Raw genomic sequence first — 20,793 nt, 5'->3', positions numbered from 1 at the left:
TAGTTTCCTGAAGACTCACCAATTTTCAAGAGTCAAGAGTGTTTTATTGTCATATGTCCCAGATAGAACAATGAAATTCTTACCTCCAGCACATCTGAGAGGAAAAGGCAAACTCAGATCTGAAATTCCTCACCTTACCAATGCTTTAACGTTCAGAGTCAGCCTAGAGACACACACATTGTGTGCATGCACAGGGAGTCCCACTGCCTCTTCATCAGATGGCAGATTAAGAAAACTATCTCAATCATATCAACCTCCGTCAAGAAAACCACTTTGTGGGAAGATCTGCATTTTGTCTACATTTCCACAGCGCTCTATTCCACTGCAGTGCAACGCTAACAAGAAGTGCTCCAATCTACATCCACACAGTGGCACAACTGATAATAGAGGAACAAGTGAAAAGCCATGCTGGAATGGTAGGTTGTGGGGTGAAATCCATATCTACTCCCATTCTATCTTCATTGACTTGTATTTTAAGCTTGTCTTCCCCGAACTGTCTGCAAACATGAACCTAGCTGTCCGTCCAGTTACGTGATTGTTTCCCCTGTGTACCTGGATATTTTCAAGTTTTGTTCTGTCTCAGCCTTCGCCATTTCAATCAAACAGGCCTGGATGCTCACCCGTTTCCTTAGATATTCTCTCAAAGTTAGTCCGTTCATTCAAGAGTCAGCTCAATAGAGTTATGCCAGAAGGAAGCTGTACTTGACACTCATGAAGAATCGTTTTTTACTGGCCGTGTGAGAATAGCCTTCAATGACAAATTAAGCAATAACGCCTACATGCTGCGCTGGGAAATTGAGGATAAGCCGGACAATTGAAGGATGAGGCTGCAAACCTTGTCCTTCGATTGCCTGGTTTATGCTCAGTTCCTCGCTTCTGCCGGGGTACAAATACGTTCTCGTTACATGGCCCACAGTCTCAATATACTGAAGGCACACTTGAGCAAACTGGACAATTATCTCGTGGCACCATTTTCATCATAGGTCATCATCTATCCAGTCCGAAACCCTGGTTTCAAACCCATTGGAATATGAAATTGTCTTCAGGTATAATTAAAAATATAGTCTTCCAACTTGATCTTACATTGCAAATTTACTCGCCCACTGCTGATTGATATGTTCTATATATACAGCCAGAGCAATTAGTAGAGTTTTAAGTGGAAACTAAATTAAATATGGAACAAATTCTATTCTAATGCATTAGAAAAACCATTAGCAATCAAATACATCAGCTCTTTTTCAGAAAATTGATCTGAAGATTGTTAAAAGAGATACATGGAAAATAGCAAAACCCCAGGAGAATTTAAGTGATATTGTTACATACTTAATATTTTCCATAGTATTGTACTATGCAAGGTCTTGCACCTTGGCACTTAAGTGCCAGTCCATAACTCCAGTAATAGTTCTAAACATTAAACTGCATCACTCTGTAAACTTCAGGTGGCTGCAAAATAAAAAGGACTTTGAAGAATTGGTAAGTGACGATGAGAAATGTATCCGTTTCCATGTGGTTGTCAGTGTTTAATGGTAAACCAGGATGCATATGGGGCAGTCCAAGCATGAAGGGCAGTAGGACACTCAAGCAGAGAGCTGCACTGTCCCTCTGCGAGATCAGATGCCTGTCACTTCTCTCATCCCGCTGTCAGCCTTGAGACACTATAACTTGCCTTACCTCTGTGTTATACACTCCATATATCAGGAAGATGAAGAGACCCTATAAAGACAAAAGGAGGGGAAAAAGCTGTTAACTGTAATCATTTTTTTCACTTGCAATTTTGAAACAAAGTTTCCCCGAGAACAAACACAAAGAGGTTCTTGTAGCAGACAAGGTCAATTTTTATTTTTCAATTTCATGAACTGTAGCTCAAGTATCCACCACAGAGGAACGCAGCTTTTTTTACAAATCTTTGTTATCCAACTGAATAGTAAATCAAGGTTATCGGGACAACCGGGGGCCTTGAAAAGGAACAGCCCCCCCTTGAAACCACCTCCACAATTATTGCAATCACTTGTGATGCAGAACCTCATCAATATGCACAAAGGGGCTGTAATATTTCACACTTTGCACCTCTGCCATGCTAAACAGGCAGCACAAATTGACCCGAGCCTGCGTCCACTATAGATTGCACATGAGATCGAGGGTGGTCAAGTACCGGATGTTATAGATCATAAGTTCATAAGTGACAGGAATAGAATTAGGCCATTCTGCCCACCAAGTCCACTCCGCCATTCAATCATGGCTGATCTATCTCTCCCTCCTAACCCCATTCTCCTGCCTTCTCCCCATAACCTCTGACACCCGTACTATTCAAGAATCTATCTCTGCCTTAAAAAATATTCACTGACTTGGCCTCCACTCTCTTATGCGGCCATGAGTTCCACAGATTCACCACCCTGACTAAAGAAATTTCTCCTCATCTCCTTCCTAAAAGAACATCCTTTAATTCTGAGGCTGTGATCTCTAGTCCTAGACTCTCCCACTAGTGGAAACATCCTCTCCACATCCACTCTATCCAGGCCGCTCACTATTCTGTACGTTTCAATGAGGTCCCCCCTCATTCTTCTAAACTCCAGCGAGTACAGGCCCAGTGCCGACAGACGCTCCAGATCTGATAAGTATGTTCCGTACACCAGGGGTTGGATCTCATTCATGTACTTTTTAACCAGTTAACATTTTGACAATTAGAAAGCTAACCAGCTAAGAAAATGTTGACTCAAGATTTAACTGCTAGATATCTGGACAGTGATGGGATGGCAGGTTCTGAGGACAAGGAGAGAAAGTGGACATGACACCGTGATCCAGGGGCGAGACTCAAAAGTGAGTGGTTTTGCAGATAGTGAAGATGGTTGTGAACGATTGCAGCAAGATCTGGATCGATTGGCCAGGTGGGTGGAGGAATGGTTGATGGAATTTAATACAACAACCAGCAGGCTCTTGAACACAACAAAACATTAACTAAACTATGAACTAAGAATTGTTTTGGTTGCAATACGGACTTCCGGCTTTTTGCATAGATATTATTTTTTTTAATTAATCATTTTTTAAATATTATGTTATCTGTAAATTCAGTGTTTACAGGCCCGTTATGGTGCTGCAGGTGAGAATGTCAGTGGTCCACTGTTGGTACAAATGACAATTAAACACTCTCGGCTCGTCGGTTATCCACCACTTCAGCAATATATAGACTGTTTTAGTTTTAGTTTTAGAGATACTATGGGGTAACAGGCCCTTCGGCACACCCAGTCCACACCGATCAGCGATCCTCGTACACTAATAATATCCAACACACACTAGGAACAATTTCCATTTACACCACGCTAATTAACCTACAAATCTGTACATCTTTGGAGTGTGGGAAGAAACTGAAGATCTCAGAGAAAACCCACGCGGTCACGGGGAGAACGTACAAACTCCGTACAGACGGCGACCGTAGTCAGGATCGAACCCGGGCCTCTGGCGCTGTAAGGCAGTAGCTCTACCGCTGCACCACCTAATGTCAGTCATTTACTACAAAGTTTAAAGCTTTATTTTAAACAAATAATATTTACTGCAAAAGACACAAAAGGGTGACACATTAACATTGTGGATACTATTCATGCAATGCCACAATATCATAAATATTTTAAATCTTTCATTTCCCTTGGGAGTTGCATTATTACTACTAATGTTGACAAGAATAAGAGTTTAAATAGTGTCTCTTCAAATGGTGGAAGAATAATTCTATAACCAAGAAATGTAATAACACACTATCAGTATGACCCATGTTAAGGATTGGAATAACTAAATACAAACACAAAAATTGGTAAAGTGCTCAAATATTTTTGACCCAAATGCAGGAGCCAGTCCCATCATGTAATAAATATTTATCTCCAGAATGATACAACTTATAGCACAAATTTCCTTGATGAGTCAATGCTGTTGTTTGATCAGTGACTGAGTCCTTAGTTTTATGAACATTCACTGGCAAACGGTCACTAATTGAAGATAGACACAAAAAGCTGGAGTAACTCAGCGACAGGCAGCGTCTATAGTTAGAAGGAATGGGTGATGTTTCGGGTCGAGACCCTTCTTCATTAATTGTAGGTTATTAATCTAATGCACCAAGATTTTATTTTCTTCTTTGCAGGGTTCGAACATACATCCAATACACGACACAGACACAGTACGTCATGAACACCAACAAGTCACTGGCACATCATGGACCAGAACTCTGCAAGCCTCAAACGAGGGTCACCGATACACTTGCAGCCTTCTTGCTTTGCTGTCTCATGTTCAGCAACCATTTTGCAAGCCAGCACTCAGAGTCCACTGTCATTAAAGTCCTATTGCACTGCATCACGGATACAACATGCTCTTTCACCATTTTTATATTGGTCACATACACGGCAACCATGGCTGAGATATGTAGAAAGGAACTGCAGATGCTGGTTTCAACTGAAGATAGACACAAAAAACTGGAGTAATTCAGCAGGTCAGACAGCATGTCTGGAGAAAAGGAATAGGTGACATTTCGGGTCGCAACTCGAAACGTCACCTTTTCCTTTTCTCCAGAGATGCTGTCTCACCCGCTGAGTTACTCCAGCTTTTTGACTCTATCCACAACTGAGATCATTCAATTCAGTTTCAGTTTAGTTTATTGTCACGTGTACCGAGGTACAGTGAAAAGCTTTTGTTGCATGCTAATCAGTCAGCAGAAAGCCAACACATGATTACAATCGATCCATTTACAGTGCATAGATACATGATAAGGGAAAGATAAGTGTAGTGCAGGGTAAAGCCAGCTAAGTCCGATCAAGGATAGTCCGAGGGTCATCAAAGAGGTAGAAAGGTAGGTCGATAGTAAAGGTAGATAGAAATACACTTAATCACATGGATGGGAAAGGGTTAAGAGGACTCTGGGCCAAATGCAGGCAAATGGGACTGGCCCAGTATGCCAACTGGGTCGGCCTGGCCAAGGTAGGCAGAGACCTCTTTCTGTTTGTACAGCTCCACCACTCTCTCTATCTCTCCTCCGGTTGGCTGAAATGTTCACAGTGAAGGGGCAGTGTTGGACCTCCTGTTAGGAAATGAGATGGGTCAGGTGACGGAGGTATGTGTTGAGGAGCACTTTGGGTCTAGTGATCATAATGCCATTAGTTTCAATATCATTATGGAGAAGGTCAAATCTGGACCAAGGGTTGAGATTTTGGATTGGAGAAAGGCTAATTTTGAGGAGATGAGAAAGGATTTAAAAGGAGTGAAATGGAAATTGTTGTTTTATGAAAAGGATATAATAGAGAAATGGAGGATATTTAAAGGTGAAATTTTGAGAGTACAGAGTCTTTATGTCCCTGTTCGGTGGAAAGGAAAGAATAATAATTTGAAAGAGCCGTGGTTTTCCAGGGAAATTGGACACTTGGTTCGGAAAAAGAGGGAGATATACAATAAATATAAGCGGCAGGGAGTAAATGAGGTTCTTGAGGAATATAAAGAATGTAAAAGGAATCTTAAAAAGGAAATTAGAAAAGCGAAAAAAAGATATGAGGCTGCTTTGGCAAGTAATGTAAAAGTAAACCCCAAGGGGTTCTACAGATATGTCAATAGCAAAAGGATAGTGAGGGATAAAATTGGTCCATTAGAGAGTCAGAGTGGACAGCTATGTGCTGAGCCAGAAGAAATGGGGGAGATATTAAACAATTTCTTTTCTTCGGTATTTACCGAGGAGAAGGATATTGAATTATGTGAGGTAAGCGAAACAAGTAGAGTAGTGATGGAAATTAGGAGGATTAAAGAAGAGGAGGTACGGACACTTTTGAAGAATATAAAAGTGGATAAGTCTCCAGGTCCTGATAGGATATTCCCTAGGACATTGAGGGAAGTTAGTGCAGAAATAGCAGGGGCTATGACGGAAATATTTCAAACGTCATTAGAAACAGGGATGGTGCCGGAAGATTGGCGCATTGCGCATGTTGTGCCTTTGTTTAAAAAAGGTTCTAAAAGTAAACCTAGCAATTATAGACCTATTAGTTTGACGTCTGTGGTGGGAAAATTAATGGAAAAGATACTTAGGGACAATATATATAATTATTTGGATAATCAAGGCCTGATTAGAAACAGTCAACATGGATTTGTGCCTGGAAGGTCATGTTTGACTAATCTTCTTGAATTTTTTGAAGAGGTTACCAGGGAAATTGATAAGGGCAAGGCTGTGGATGTTGTCTATATGGACTTCAGTAAGGCATTTGACAAGGTTCCACATGGAAGGTTGATTAAGAAGGTTAAATCGTTGGGTATTAATAGTGAGGTTGCAAGATGGATTCAACAATGGCTGAATGGGAGATACCAGAGGGTAACGGTTGACAATTGTATGTCAGGTTGGAGGCCAGTGTCTAGTGGAGTGCCCCAAGGATTTGTGTTGGGTCCACTGTTGTTTGTCATTTACATTAATGATCTGGATGATGGTGTGGCAAATTGGATTAGTAAATATGCAGATGATACTAAGATAGGTGGAGTAGTTGATAGTGAGGTAGATTTTCAAAGTCTACAGAGAGACTTGGGCCTTTTGGAAGGGTGGGCTGAAAGATGGCAGATGGAGTTTAATGCTGATAAGTGTGAGGTGCTGCATTTTGGTAGGGCAAATCAAAATAGGACGTACAGGGTAAATGGTAGGGAATTGAGGAATGCAGTGGAACAGAGGGATCTGGGAATAACTGTGCTTTGTTCCCTGAAGGTGGAATCTCATGTGGATAGGGTGGTGAAGAAGGTGTTTGGTATGCTTGCCTTTATAAATCAGAGCATCGAGTATAGAAGTTGGGATGTAATGTTGAAATTGTACAGGGCATTGGTGAGGCCGAATCTGGAGTATGGTGTGCAGTTCTGGTCGCCAAATTATAGGAAGGATGTCGACAAAATGGAGAGGGTACAGAGGAGATTTACTAGAATGTTGCCTGGGTTTCAGCACTTAGGCTACAGAGAGAGGTTGAACAGGTTGGGTCTTTATTCTTTGGAGCGTAGAAGGTTGAGGGGGGACTTGATAGAGGTTTTTTAAATTTTGAGAGGGACGGACAGAGTTGACGTGGGTAGGCTTTTCCCTTTGAGAGTGGGGAAGATTCCAACAAGGGGACATAGCTTCAGAATTGAGGGACAAAGGTTTAGGGGTAACATGAGGGGGAACTTCTTTACTCAGAGGGTTGTGGCTGTATGGAATGGGCTTCCGGAGGAAGTGGTGGAGGCTGGCTCGATTTTATTATTTAAGAGTAAATTGGATAGGTATATGGATAGGAGGGGATTGGAGGGTTATGGTCTGAGTGCAGGTAGATGAGACTAGGTCAGGGAGAATGGTCGGCGTGGACTGGTAGGGCCGGACAGGCCTGTTTCCATGCTGTAGTTGTTATATGTTATATGTTATGTTATATGAGCCCTCATTAAAGGCATAAACACGACTCACCTGACACGAGGCTGGCCTGGTATTTAAAAAGGTGCAGGGGCGGGTGACAATTTAATTTAGCCTTCTCGTCGGATAAATATCAGCTATTTGCAAGATACGTTTGTACATAACCTTTAAGATCTTTTACAGTTGGCAAATATTGTCACGGTCTGAAACGCCACAAAATTCATAGTTTATGAAACAGAAAAAAACAGTCTCAAACTGGGCTACAATCTTTCACCATTAGCAAAAAGAATCCGATGATAATCCGGAAGAATATATTCATGTGAACAAAGGCTAAATATCAGGTGAAATCTGTTAGGTTTAGTTCAGAGATACAGCATGGAAACAGGCTGAGTTCACTGAGTCCACGCAGATCAACGATCGCCCATACACCAGTTCTATCCTACGTGCTAGGAGCACTTTACACAGGCAGATTAACCTAGTCTTTGGGATGCGGGGGTAAAATGGAGCACCGTGAGTAAACCCACGCACGGAGAGAACGTGCAAACTCCACGCAGATCACACGCGGGATTGGGATAAAACCCAGAACTCTGGCGCTGTGAGGCAGCAACTCTACCGCTGCGCCACCGTGCTGCCCTGTCATGGCTTGCCCTGTCCTTTAAGAAGGTGCTTTCTTTTACAGGTTAGACAATATAGTATTGTCTGAAGTTAAATGCACCACTATCAATCACAACATTACATTTAGACAAATGCCTCTCATCAATTGTACTATGTGAACATGTATTTTCCAGGAATGACCACTTAATTTAATATTAATAAATGTGGTACAATCAGTTTGGTTCTCCGGGAGTTAAAATTATTGTTCTTCCGATTGGAACATGACCATTTAGAATTTAGATGACACTGAAAATCTAGATTAGTCATCAATAGAACCAAGAACTTAGCCGGGTCTGGCAGCGTCTCTGGAGAAAAGGAACAGGTGACATTTCGGGTCTAAACCAGCATCTGCAGTTCCTTCCTACACAAGACCTTAGCAGTATGAGTTTCATTATATTTGGTAGAAACATACTGAATTATTTCAGAACAGCGGAGAATACAAAGCAACAGGTTCCAGAATCTCACGCTATATCCAAACCAGGTGTCTCACTTTGGCCTAACTAATCTGAAGAAGGGTCTCGACCTGAAGCATCACCCATTCCCCCTCTCCAGAGATGCTGCCCGCCCACTGAGTTAATCCAGATTTTTGTGTTTCGCTTTGGATACAGTCCATTTCATTATCTGATCTGGATTATTTTCATTTACTGAGCATTACTTCTTGTTTATTCACAAAATGCTGGAGTAACTCAGCAGGTCAGGCAGCATCTCGGGAGAGAAGGAATGGGTGACGTTTTGGGTCGAGACCCTTCTTCAGTCTGAAGATGGGAATCGACCCGAAACATCACCCATTCCTTCTCTCCTGAGATGCTGCCTGATCTGCTGAGTTACTCCAGCATTTTGTGACTAAATACCTTCGATTTGTACCAGCATCTGCAGTTATTTTCTTATATTACTTCTTGTTACTACTTGAAAGAACTAAAGGCATATTTAACCCCTTAGATTAAAGATATATTTAACTCCTTAGTTAAAAGGATATTAACCACTTAGCTTAAAAGGATATTAACCCTTTAGGTTAAAGGGATATTAACCCCTTAGATTAAAGGGATATTAACCTAAGGTAAAGGTACATGAACCCTGTAAACTTGGCTTCAAATAACGTTTCCCTTGGTCAGCTTCACCAAAACAGTTTCACTGCTGATGTGGGAGTCTTCTGCACAAACGTTAGTTGGATTAAATACACTACAATGGCAACAGTACTTCAGAACTATATCATTGACTGCAAAATGCTTTGGGACCCCCGAAAGTAATTATAGGTGTTGCTGGGATTCACTGCCAGGCGTGGAGCTTAAAGATCTTCACCAGACTCCATGAAACTTCCTTGCCTCATTGCAACATGTTGTCCCAGTAAACTGCAGGAAAATGCAGTGAATCGCAGCCCAGACCATCACACAAACCAACCTCCCTTCCATTGACTCCATTTATACCTCACGCTGCCTCGGCAAGGCCAGTAGCATAATCAAAGATGAGCTGCACCCTGACCATGCACCTCCAGATTCAGGGACAGTTTCTTCCCAGCTGTTATCGGGCAACTGAACCACTGATCTTTACTAATCTTTTTCTCTTAACATACCTAAAGAAGCTTTACCTGTCCTTCTTTATACTCCTGGCCAGCTTCCCCTCGTACTTCATCTTTTCAGTCCTTATTGCCCTTTTTGTTACCTTCTGTTGTCCTTTGAAAGTTACCCAATCCTCTGGCTTCCCGCTACTCTTTGCTATGTTATACATCTTTTCTTTTAGATTTATTTAGAAGGATGAGAGGGGATCTTATTGAAACATATAAGATTGTTAAGGGATTGGACACATTAGTGGCAGGAAACATGTTCCCAATAACAGGTATAACAGAGCTTTATTTGTCGTTCGGTACCGAAGTACCGAACGAAACTACATAGCAGTCATAGAAAAAAAAAAAAAGAACACAAGACACATAACCCCAACACAAACGTCCATCACAGTGACTCCAAACACCCCCTCACTGTGATGGAGGCAACAAAACTTCCCCTCTCTTCCCCACGCCCACGGACAGACAGCTCGTCCTCGACCGACCCGCACAGTCCCCGCACCGGGGGCTGAAACGTCTCGCGGCCGAACCGGGCGATGGAAGGCCCGCGACCAAGCCTTGCGCAGCTAAGTCCCGCAGCCGAGCCGCACCAGCGGTGAAAAGTCCCGCAGCCGAGCCGCACCGGGCGGTGTTAAGTCCCGCAGCCGAGTTGCACCGGGCGGTGTTAAGCCCCGCAGCCGAGCTGCACCGGGCGGTGTTAAGCCCAGCAGCCGAGCTGCACCGTTGGTGGAGTCCAGAACCAGGGGCCATGGTTTAAGAATAAGGGGTAGGCCATTTAGAACGGAGATGAGGAAAAACGTTTTCAGTCAGAAAGTTGTAAATCTGTGGAATTCTCTGCCTCAGAAGGCAGTGGAGGCCAATTCTCTGAATGCATTCACGAGAGAGTTAGATAGAGCTCTTAAGGATAGCGGAGTCAGGGGGTATGGGGAGAAGGCAGGAATGGGGTACTGATTGAGAATGATCAGCCATGATCACATTGAGTGGCGGTGCTGGCTCGAAGGGTCGAATGGCCTACTCCTGCACCTATTGTCTATTGTCTATTGTCTATTGTCTATTCCATCCCTAACTTTCTTTGTCAGCCTTGACTCCCCTTAGAATCATTCTTCCTCTTTGGAATGAAATGATCCTGCATCTTCTGGATTATGCCCAGAAATTCCTGCCATTGCTGTTCCACCGTCTACTCTGCAGGGCAGAGTAAGATGAATGACGAGAGAATTTTTGGAAAGTTTGTGACAGATAGTTAATTTTGGACAGGAGGATCAATCCTAGCTCCACGGGGTGTTAGAAAATGCACAGATGGAATTCTTCTACAGCTGCGAGCATTGGCTCTACAGAGCACCATGGGCAGCATGGTGGCGCAGTGGTGGAGTTGTTGTCTTACAGCGCTTACAGCGCCAGAGACCCGGGTTCAATCTTGACAACGGGTGCTGTCTGTAAATAGTTTGCACGTTCTCCCCGTGACCGCGTGGGTTTTCTCCGAGATCTTCGGTTTCCTCCCACATTCCAAAGACAAACACAGATGTGTAGGTTAATTGGCTTGGTATAAATTTAAATTGTCCCTGGTGTGTATTGGATAGTGTTAGTGTGCGGGGATCACTGGTCGGCACGGACTCGGTGGGCCGAAGGGCCTGTTTCCGCGCTGTATCTCTAAACTAAGCTAAACTAAAGAGCAGCCACTAGGCAACTGTCGAGCACGAATACAATAATCTGACGCACGTAGGCAGCAATCTTTCTACTGAATTTTGAGGAAGAAGCTTGTTCATTAATATGCCGCGTGTCATTAGTATTCCGGTCACGTGTAGGAAGGAACTGCAGATGCTGGTTTAAAAAGCTGGAGTAACTCAGCGGGTCAGGCAGCATCACTGGAGAAAAGGAATAGAACCAGCATCTGCAGTTCTTTACCCCAGAAGTAAATCTTCGGATTTACAAGAATCATTTAGTTTAATGAGTCGCAGATATTCACAATGTGCGTAATTAAATTATGTATCACGTACATTTATCGAAACAGAATTTCGATGTGGATGATCCAAGAAATCTTTGTAGATAATTCACAGGTTAGTATCGGCAAATGCCAGCATTTATTCCTCACACTTTCGCCTCAAAGCAAACGGTGTGTTTGGTCATTTCAGTGGAGGTTTAGAATCACTGTTATCAGCAGAACAGGCTGCAATGAGGAAGGGCAGCTGTCTTCTTTCCCCACTTTAATGAACCACATCCCTTTTCAATAGCTTCATCTCGATGTGTTTAATTATTTGGTTATATTCCCCAAAGTAATCGGATTTGTCTTGACTCCTGTAGACAGGCACCGCAAGACAAAGTGTGCAAACTATTTAAAATGTTAATACTCATGTTTTAAGGACGGGGTTGAGTTGTGAATCAAATTGAAGACACGTATACAATCAAAATAGATGCCTACTTAGCTTTGCCTTGTATTTGTTGATCTCTGAATTCACAACTCCAGTTGCATTACCTTCCACTCTAATATAGTCTTTCACACTCCCATGAGAAATCAGTAACTTCCTTAATCCCATTTTTATTCTTTGAGCACTATAAGAATCTTCCAGCAACCTCGCGGCATTTTAATTTGCTTCAGAAAGGGAAATTTGCCATCATTCTCATGACCACATCTGGCGATAATAGTTGCATTATTAACACTATGAATATTGAGAACACTGTGTCCTCCTCAGCCCTTGGAGCCATCGAGTGCCTGCCGACCATGGATGAGTTAGATGGAGAGCCGAGGGTAGAAGAGCTCAGCAAGGCCATTGACAGCCTGGCCTCAGGCAAGGCCCCAGGCAGCGACGGGATTCCCCCTGACCTGATCAAGCATTGCAAGACCACCTTACTGCTTCCTCTGCATGAAGTCCTCTGCCAGTGCTGGCAAGAAGGAGCTGTACCGCAGGACATGAGGGATGCCACGATCATTACGTTCTACAAGAACAAGGGCGAGAGAAGCAGCTGTAACAACTACAGAGGCATCTCCCTCCTCAACATCATCGGCAAGGTCTTTGCTCGGGTCATCTTGATCCACCTGCAGAAGCTGGCAGAATGTGTCTACCCAGAGTCACAGTGCGGTTTCCCAGCTGGAAGTTCAACAGTAGACATGGTCTTCTCCCTTCGTCAGCTCCAGGAGAAGTGCAGAGAACAGCAGATGCCCATGTATATTGCTTTCATTGACCTCACCAAGGCGTTCGACTTCGTCAGCAGAGATGGCCTATTCAAGGCTCTCCCAAAGATCGGCTGCCCACCAAAACTGCAGAGCATGATAGAATCCTTCCACATCAACACCAAGGGGAGAGTGCAGTTCAATGGCAGTTTCTCAGAGCCCTTCGACATCCGCAGTGCGTCAAACAAGGCAGCGTCCTCGCTCCCACTCTTTGGGATTTTCTTCGCTCTGCTCCTGAAACATGCCTTCAGCACAACAGAGGGGATCTACCTGCTTACTAGATCAGACGGTAGGCTCTTCAACCTCACCCGCCTCCGAGCCAAGACAAAGGTACGTGAAGCTCTCATCAAAGACATGTTGTTCACCGATGACGCAGCAGTTGTCTCCCACACCCAGCTGGAACTACAGTCACTGATGGAACGCTTCTATCGGGCTTGCAAGGACTTTGGGCTGACCATCAGCCTGAAGAAGACGAACGTCCTGGGACAGGATACAGAGGCATCGCCTGTCATCACCATCGACGACTACGAACTCGATGCCGTCCATCAGTTCATGTACCTCGGCTCCACCATCACCGGCAACCTCTCCTTGGACACAGAGATTGACAAGAGGATCGGGAAGGCAGCTACAACTCTCGCTCGCCTCACAACTCGAGTGTGGACCAATCCAAAGCTGACAGTGAAGACAAAGATAGCAGTCTACAATGCCTGTATGTCAACAGCACGCTGCTGTACGGCAGTGAGACATGGACTACATATGCCAGACTGGAGAGAAGACTCAACACCTTCCACCTTAGAAGCATCCGCCGTATCCTGGGTATATCCTGGCAAGACAGAGTGTACAACGTCGAGATTCTGTCTGGCGCTGGCCTTCCGAATATGTACACTCTACTCAGGCAGAGCCTCTATGGAGAGCCATCGGCCGCCCCCAGCTACGTTACAAGGATGTCTGCAAGAGAGATTTGAAGGCGCTCGACATCGATGTGGAGTCCTGGGAGAGCCTTGCAGGTGACCGTACGAGGTGGAGAGGTACCCTGAACCAACATCTCTAAACGGGGGAAGAGAAACTGATGAACGTAGTGGCAGACAAGCGGGCACGCAGAAAGGAGCGCAGCAACTTCAACAGACCAGAGACCACACACAAATGTGACCTTTGCCACAGAGACTGTCACTCCCGCATTGGCCTCTTCAGCCACAAGCGACGCTGCTCTAGCCGAGGTGTGGAGCAAGCAGCCAACTAGGATGCACCACCCATGGTCAGCCATGACCCAGGGGGCCTAAGAATTAATCCAGAGCTTCATTCAGGACCTGACCCGAAACGCCACCTATCCATGTTCTCCAGAGATGCTGCCTGACCCGCTGAGTTACTCCAGCACTGTGAAATGTCACCTATCCATGTTCTCCACAGATGCTGCCTGACCCGCTGAGTTACTCCAGCACTCTGTGTCATATTTTGTATACCAGCATCTGCAGTTCTCCTTCATAATTACACATGAGGAGCAACAAAAGGATTCTTAATTCTTAATTGTTAACTGTATCTTTGTGTTGTCATTTGTGAGCGGAGCACCAAGGCACATTCCTTGTATATGCACACATTTGGCCAATAAACGTATTTATTCATTCATTCATTCATTCATTCAAATAGGGCAGGATTGACATTCGAGTGCCAGTAACTGAAGATTCTCTGGTTTGAAGACACAAAAGACTGCAGTCTTCTGCGTCAGGCAGCATCTGTGGAGGGAATGGAGAGACAGCGGGTTGAATCAGGACCCTTTTTCAGACTGAACAGCTGCTACTGTTGGCTACTTTTGCCATAGCCAGTTTTGCGATTGATCAATTCACATCAGCCTGCAAAGCATTCACATGCAAAGACAGACTGCACCAATGAGTCCGAGCATTAATTGCAAGAAATGCAAGCAAGTTCTTCTTGCAAAACCACCGTCTAGACGACCTTCTGAGATTTTGTTGATTAAGCTTCACTTCGAATCATCAAGACACAATAAAAAGTGCATCTGAATAATCCAGATTTTTTTATTCCTGGCAATTTACTTCAATTAAACCTGCAGCACCAGGGCATATTTTCATAGCCTAAAATGTTACTTTAAGTCACATTGAGCTGAGCAAAATACAATGAATTAGATAGATTATGATTAAATATAATAACTGTAACCACACATGCTATAAACCTTCACAGAATCTATCCAACCATGTAGTAATTCCCAAAGCTTCGCTATAATGTAGAGCACAAATATTTCTGTTCAAATTTGATGTGATATATCAGTGAAGCATTTACTGCTAAAAAGAGATTGGGAGCAAATGTATCTTCTGCCACTATGAATAAAAGCCCTAGTTTCTCATTACTTTGTGACAAGAGCCAGGAATTCACTTTAGTTTTCATTTAGGCTTTCTGCCTCGGTTTATGGATGTATGCCTTCACGCTTTTATTCCTCCTTCGCTTCACACATATGTAATAAATGATTATAAATTTCCACAGCCGACCGCCTCTCTTCCCCACTCACACAGAGTGCACAAACTTCGGAAGTTGCAAGTAAAACTCAACAAACACATTTATTTATGATGTTGTCCTTGGTAACCGAAATTTCAATGTACTGATGAAAAGTATGATTAAGGACAGACTGTGCCACGACAAGGAGAACCAGGGACAAGTTTCTATTTTTCACTGCAAATATATAATAGCACTTGACACCAGTTTCATACAAAATTCACCAGCTACAGCAATAGAAACTAGCTGGAGGCATAATTGCCATTTCTTTTTTTTTCAAAAAATACCTCAATAAGCCAATCAAACTGCACTCATGGTGAGTAAAGGGATACTAATTTACCAAATGACTTTCAATTTATTTATACCTGCACTCAGTACTGTTTTTACATAGCCCACGAGTCACAGATTTGCTGCTGTCTAATTAAAATCAAAAAGTGATCATCGTTCTCAATTCCCTGCATCAATGTCATTTTCAAAAGGCAAGTTCACATTCATTGCCTAACAATTCCTTAAAATTTTCATTACACATTTTAATCAAAATTATTTTGCTTAGATTTATCCTGAAATTTGTGTAAATTTCTTCCTTAACTTGGTTGTCATTTTTCCTCCAAGTTTAATGATCAGGGAGGATCAGTGGACTGACTGCAGTGACTCCCAGAGTATACCATCAATCTGAAGAAGGGTCCCGACCCCAAACGTCACCTATCCATGTTCTCCAGAGATGCTGCCTGACCCGCTGAGTTACTCCAGCACTCTGTGAAACGTCACCTATCCATGTTCTCCAAAGATGCTGCCTGACCCGCTGAGTTACTCCAGCACTCTGTGAAACGTCACCTATCCATGTTCTCCAGAGATGCTGCCTGACCCGCTGAGTTACTCCAGCACTCTGTGAAACGTCACCTATCCATGTTCTCCAGAGATGCTGCCTGACCCGCTGAGTTACTCCAGCACTCTGTGAAACGTCACCTATCCATGTTCTCCAGAGATGCTGCCTGACCCGCTGAGTTACTCCAGCACTCTGTGTCGTCTTACGATCCAACCATTCGTCCCCTCCCTGAGGAACAATGGCCACAGCAGCACTTCCTGCACTGGAATGGCAACGCTCAACAATTAATGCTCTTGTTACTTGATTAAAAATCCAAAGTGCCCTGAATTTTTCAGTTGAGGCCTTGAAAGCCCACCAAACTACTTGCTTTGACATTTCGAACTTCCATCAATATAACACACATGGGCACCCCTGTCAAAAATTCATTAAGTGTTCATAAACACTTAAAACAGCAACTTTACCAACACAACTAGAAAAGGTGATGCGTTTTGATTTGTGTACAACAAATCTTTTCAGCTGCTGAGATGACTGTAAATAAATTGGACTCTCATTTGGTAAATGGATGTGCCTTTACTCACCCCAACAGCAGCTTGATCGGCTTACTGAGGTGAGGATAGGTCTGACTGAGGCAGTGGGACATGGGAGAAGGGGAATATACTTTAATGAACAGGAGTGGATACAGGACGTAGGGCAATGTATTTGAGCGCTGTGAGTCTACACAAGGCATTAATGAACAGGAATGGGACATGGGAGAAGGGGAATGTATTTGAGTGCTGGGAATCTACACAGGGTATTGGTGAACAGGAGAGACTGCCAGTCCCTCTCTTAAAACACGTGAGAAGTAACTAATGGGTGGTCTCTCATCCAGGTCTTTGGGGTCTCAAGGAAAAATGGCCAGTTAAATAGTTGGATCATGCACACCGTACACAGATCGTATTTCCATCTCTGGTGGCAGGGCTAATAGGGATCAAACTCTGGCAGTGGAAAATTGTTCTCAGACAAGTACTGAATGCACATGAGTGCATGTTGAACTCCAGTGAAGTTAATGGAACCAATTTCATGAAGCGGTTACCACACACATACAGTGCTGTACGGCACATGTAGTGCTTGCAATTGTCAATGAATCTCTGAAGAGAAGCAACCATTAAAATAAAACGATTCCAATTGATACACATTCCTCTCCTGAATGGAATGGAACAGGAATGCAACGGAATTATTTTCACTTTTATTGTCACTGTCACCAGGCACAGTGAGATTCTTTGCTTGCATACCCAAGGTATACAAATAGTTGTCACCTAAGGTGCTGTCAAAGTTACAAAATACGCCCGCTCCCCCTTTGTGGTCGCTCCCACAGTGGTCCTCCATGCCGAGTCTTCCATTGTTCTTCCCCCCTCCCCCTCCCGGCGGTCTCCCCACGCTCTCATCGGCGCCGATATGAAGCATATCAATACAGAATTGGTTGGTATTTGCCAGAAGGTGGTGCAGTCGGAAGTGATTTTTTGAGGATCGGCATTAAGCATGTTTTAAGGTTGATACCACCACCTTTGTTCAACATCTTTCTTCAACTGTAAGACAAACAAAACCACGCGGACTCCTATAACCCCGATACAAAAGAGAGTCTGCAAGCACTTAATAAAAAGGGATGTTAGACACTGCCCAGGGGATAAATAAGGCAAGAAGACCAACTGATCCAAATATGCAAAGATAGCTTTGGGAGAGAGTTCCAATGGCTGGCTGAAGCAACTTGACATAAGTGCTGATTACTAAGGATGCCAATTGTAAAAGTACTCTTGAGTCCCAACATCTCAATGTGACAAGCAATCAAATATATATTTTAAATAAATATTTCAATTTTGGACATCGTGAGGTGAAGTTCTGAATCCAAGTGTATCCCGAATTTCAATGGGAACTAAACCACCAAAAACTCAACAATGCAAACTCGGTGGTGAAGTGAACAGTGTTCCTCTGCAACTGGTCAACAACCCACACATCCAACCCACTACGGCAAGCTTCAAACGCATCATGTGGAGGAAGGAACTACAGTTGGTGGTTTATCCCAAAGATAGACACAAAATGTTGGAGTAACTCAGCGGGTCAGACAGCAACTCTGGAGAAAAGGAACAGGTGACGTTTCGGGTCAGAATCAGCACATCATGCATCATTCTCTCCTCAGTGAATTTAGTGTCCTATCACTAAACATTCCATTACATATTATATATTGCCCAGTCTGAAGAAGGGTTTCGACCCGAAACATCACCCATTCCTTCTCTCCAGAGATGCTGCCTGTCCCGCTGAGTTACTCCAGCTTTTTGTGTTTATCTTCAGATTAAACCAGCATCTGCAATTCCTTCTTACACAAAATCCATTACATATGTTACATTGCAGTAAAACCTTGTCTTATTCGTTCCAATAGTACATGCATCCAAGAATGTCCTCTCCCGAATGATTACTTACCAAGATACACACAAAAATGGGGATGTCTGATGTTAAAACGTGCATACTTTTTTGTTATATCTAACTTTAACTTGATCACGGCTCTTCAGTGTTTAAACGACACCAGGAACCTGTACAATAAAGCTACAAATACAGTGTGGCTCAGAAGCGGGCATCCCATGTGGGTTAAATGACCAGAAAGGACATGAAACGGGGAGTGAAGGCTGACCATGATCGTAGAATAATTTGGCACATTGCTGGTTGTCGTGTTATAGCTCTGGGCTGCTCAAGATCAACCTACAAAGACCAACAGAAACTGATTTAACAGCTTTTAAAATTATTCTTTAGAATATTTGTGTAATTCTGGTTCAATTTTTGGTCACAATAGAAAGATTGGAACTATTAACCCTTATTTTGTTCGCCTGTTTAAAGCCAGCCTAGTCCTTGTTCCCTTCAGTGCCTGATGTTTCTTCAGCGCGTTCCACCTAAATGTTAGTGACACTGCACATATGGAGCCAATTGCAGAAAAATGCCTGGGAGGTTAAACACCACGATTAAGTTCAAACTCTATGTAAAGGACATAATAATGCCTTTGACCCCTCACATAAAGGCATTAATCACAGTATTTGATGGCTTTTAACCCAACTTATCAAAGCCCAAGGAGAAAGTTTCCAGTCAATTATAACCTTCGTTGAAATACTGCAGAAACGCAAGGAGCGACAGCAGATTTTCAGAGACATTTTGTTAACCGAGTCATTGTTCAAACAAAATATCCAGTAATCAGCGATAACAAATGCACTGCTTGACGAAATACCCACAGCTCACCACGCCTGGCTGTGTAATCCCGTACATTGGAGCGAGCGTTTGGGAGAGGGATGGGATGGATTTGCCGTCCGCTGTGGGGCTTCAGGCATCTTCTCCCGGGTGGAAACGCGGATCGCAGTCACATACTCACTTTTTCACCCAGAGAGTTGTGAATCGATGGAATTCTCTGCCACAGAAGGCAGTGGAGGCCAATTCACTAGAGGTATTCAAGAGAGAGTTGGATAGAGCTCTTCGAGCTAAAGGAACCAAGGGATATGGGGAGAAAGCAGGAACGGGGTACTGATTCTGGATGATCAACCGTGATCATATTGAATGGCGGTGCTGGCTCGAAGGGCTGAATTGCCTACTCCTGCACCTATGTTTCTATGTTTCATATCCGATCTACGAACTGCTCGGGTGACAAACGGTTCACGGGAACCGAACTCTGACCCAATCTGGGGAGGACCTGTACAATCTTAGATGGACACAAAATGCTGGAGTAACTCAACATCTGGCAGCATCTCCGATAGATCTCAGATAGAAGCTGTCTCTCCCGCTGTTACTCCAGCATTTCATGCCTATCTTTGGAGTAAACCAGCATCTGCAGTTCCTTCCCGCACAATCTTAGAGTTCCTTTTCAGAAAAACTATTGACCTGGGGATTCAGATGTACCTTGTTTAGGTGCTCAGGGGCTGCCAACTTCACACATGAAATATGAATTACAAGAAAACCCAGTTATTTGGACTTGGGGATCGCAGTAACATGAGGCAACTCTCTGGTGAACAGTGAACCAAAGTGGACAACTTGTACCTTTGGGATATTGAAACTGGTGACAGAGGAGAACAGGAAGATTTGGAGTCAGATAGTGATTTGGAGTCATGATAGTGATTTGGAGTCAATATTGGTGTGACCAGAGAAGAGATGTATATTGGAAACGGCTGCATTCATCTCTGGATCTGCTCGGTGGGCTACAAAGTGATGTGCTCCCTTAAAAGGCACACTGTGGGAACAGTGCACAGCTTCATCGTTATTAGAAAGGTTGTTGCCCCAGGAATACCCAATAATGGACTCACCTGAGACAACCAGGACTGATCTGCTATGTTTGGGTTAACATGACGAGGGTTTGACTACACACGGCCTGTACTCGCTGGAATTTGGAAGGAAGAGGGGGGGACCTCTTTTAAACTTATCAAATAGTAAAAGGCTTGAATAGAGTGGATGTGGAGAGGATGTTTCCACTAGTGGAAGAGTCGAAGACCAGAGGCCATAGCCTCAGAGTAAAAGGATGTACTTTTAGAAAGGAGATGGGGAGGAATTCCTTTAGTCAGTGGGTGATGAATCTGTGGAATTCTTTGCCGCAGAAGGCTGTGGAGGCCAAGTCAATGGATATTTTTAAGGCGGAGATGGATGGACGCTTAATTAGTAATGATATCTTTTGATTTACATCTAAAGTCACAACCAAGTCAATGCACAGAGGT

General features: G+C 43.6%; 1 protein-coding gene across 1 annotated transcript in view; it reads right to left on the bottom strand.

The window, feature by feature from the left end:
• Nucleotides 1–20,793, bottom strand: part of LOC144597970 (adhesion G protein-coupled receptor D2) — a 276,860-nt gene that overhangs the window by 132,223 nt on the left and 123,844 nt on the right. Inside the window, exon 21 of the mRNA XM_078407825.1 lies at nt 1,672–1,713. Within this exon, the coding sequence (XP_078263951.1) occupies nt 1,672–1,713 (42 nt within the window). The remainder of the gene's footprint in view (nt 1–1,671; nt 1,714–20,793) is intronic.

The sequence above is a fragment of the Rhinoraja longicauda genome, chromosome 11 (genome assembly GCF_053455715.1).
Source record: "Rhinoraja longicauda isolate Sanriku21f chromosome 11, sRhiLon1.1, whole genome shotgun sequence".
NCBI lineage: Eukaryota > Metazoa > Chordata > Chondrichthyes > Rajiformes > Arhynchobatidae > Rhinoraja > Rhinoraja longicauda.
This window is presented reverse-complemented; position numbering and strand designations above follow the sequence as displayed.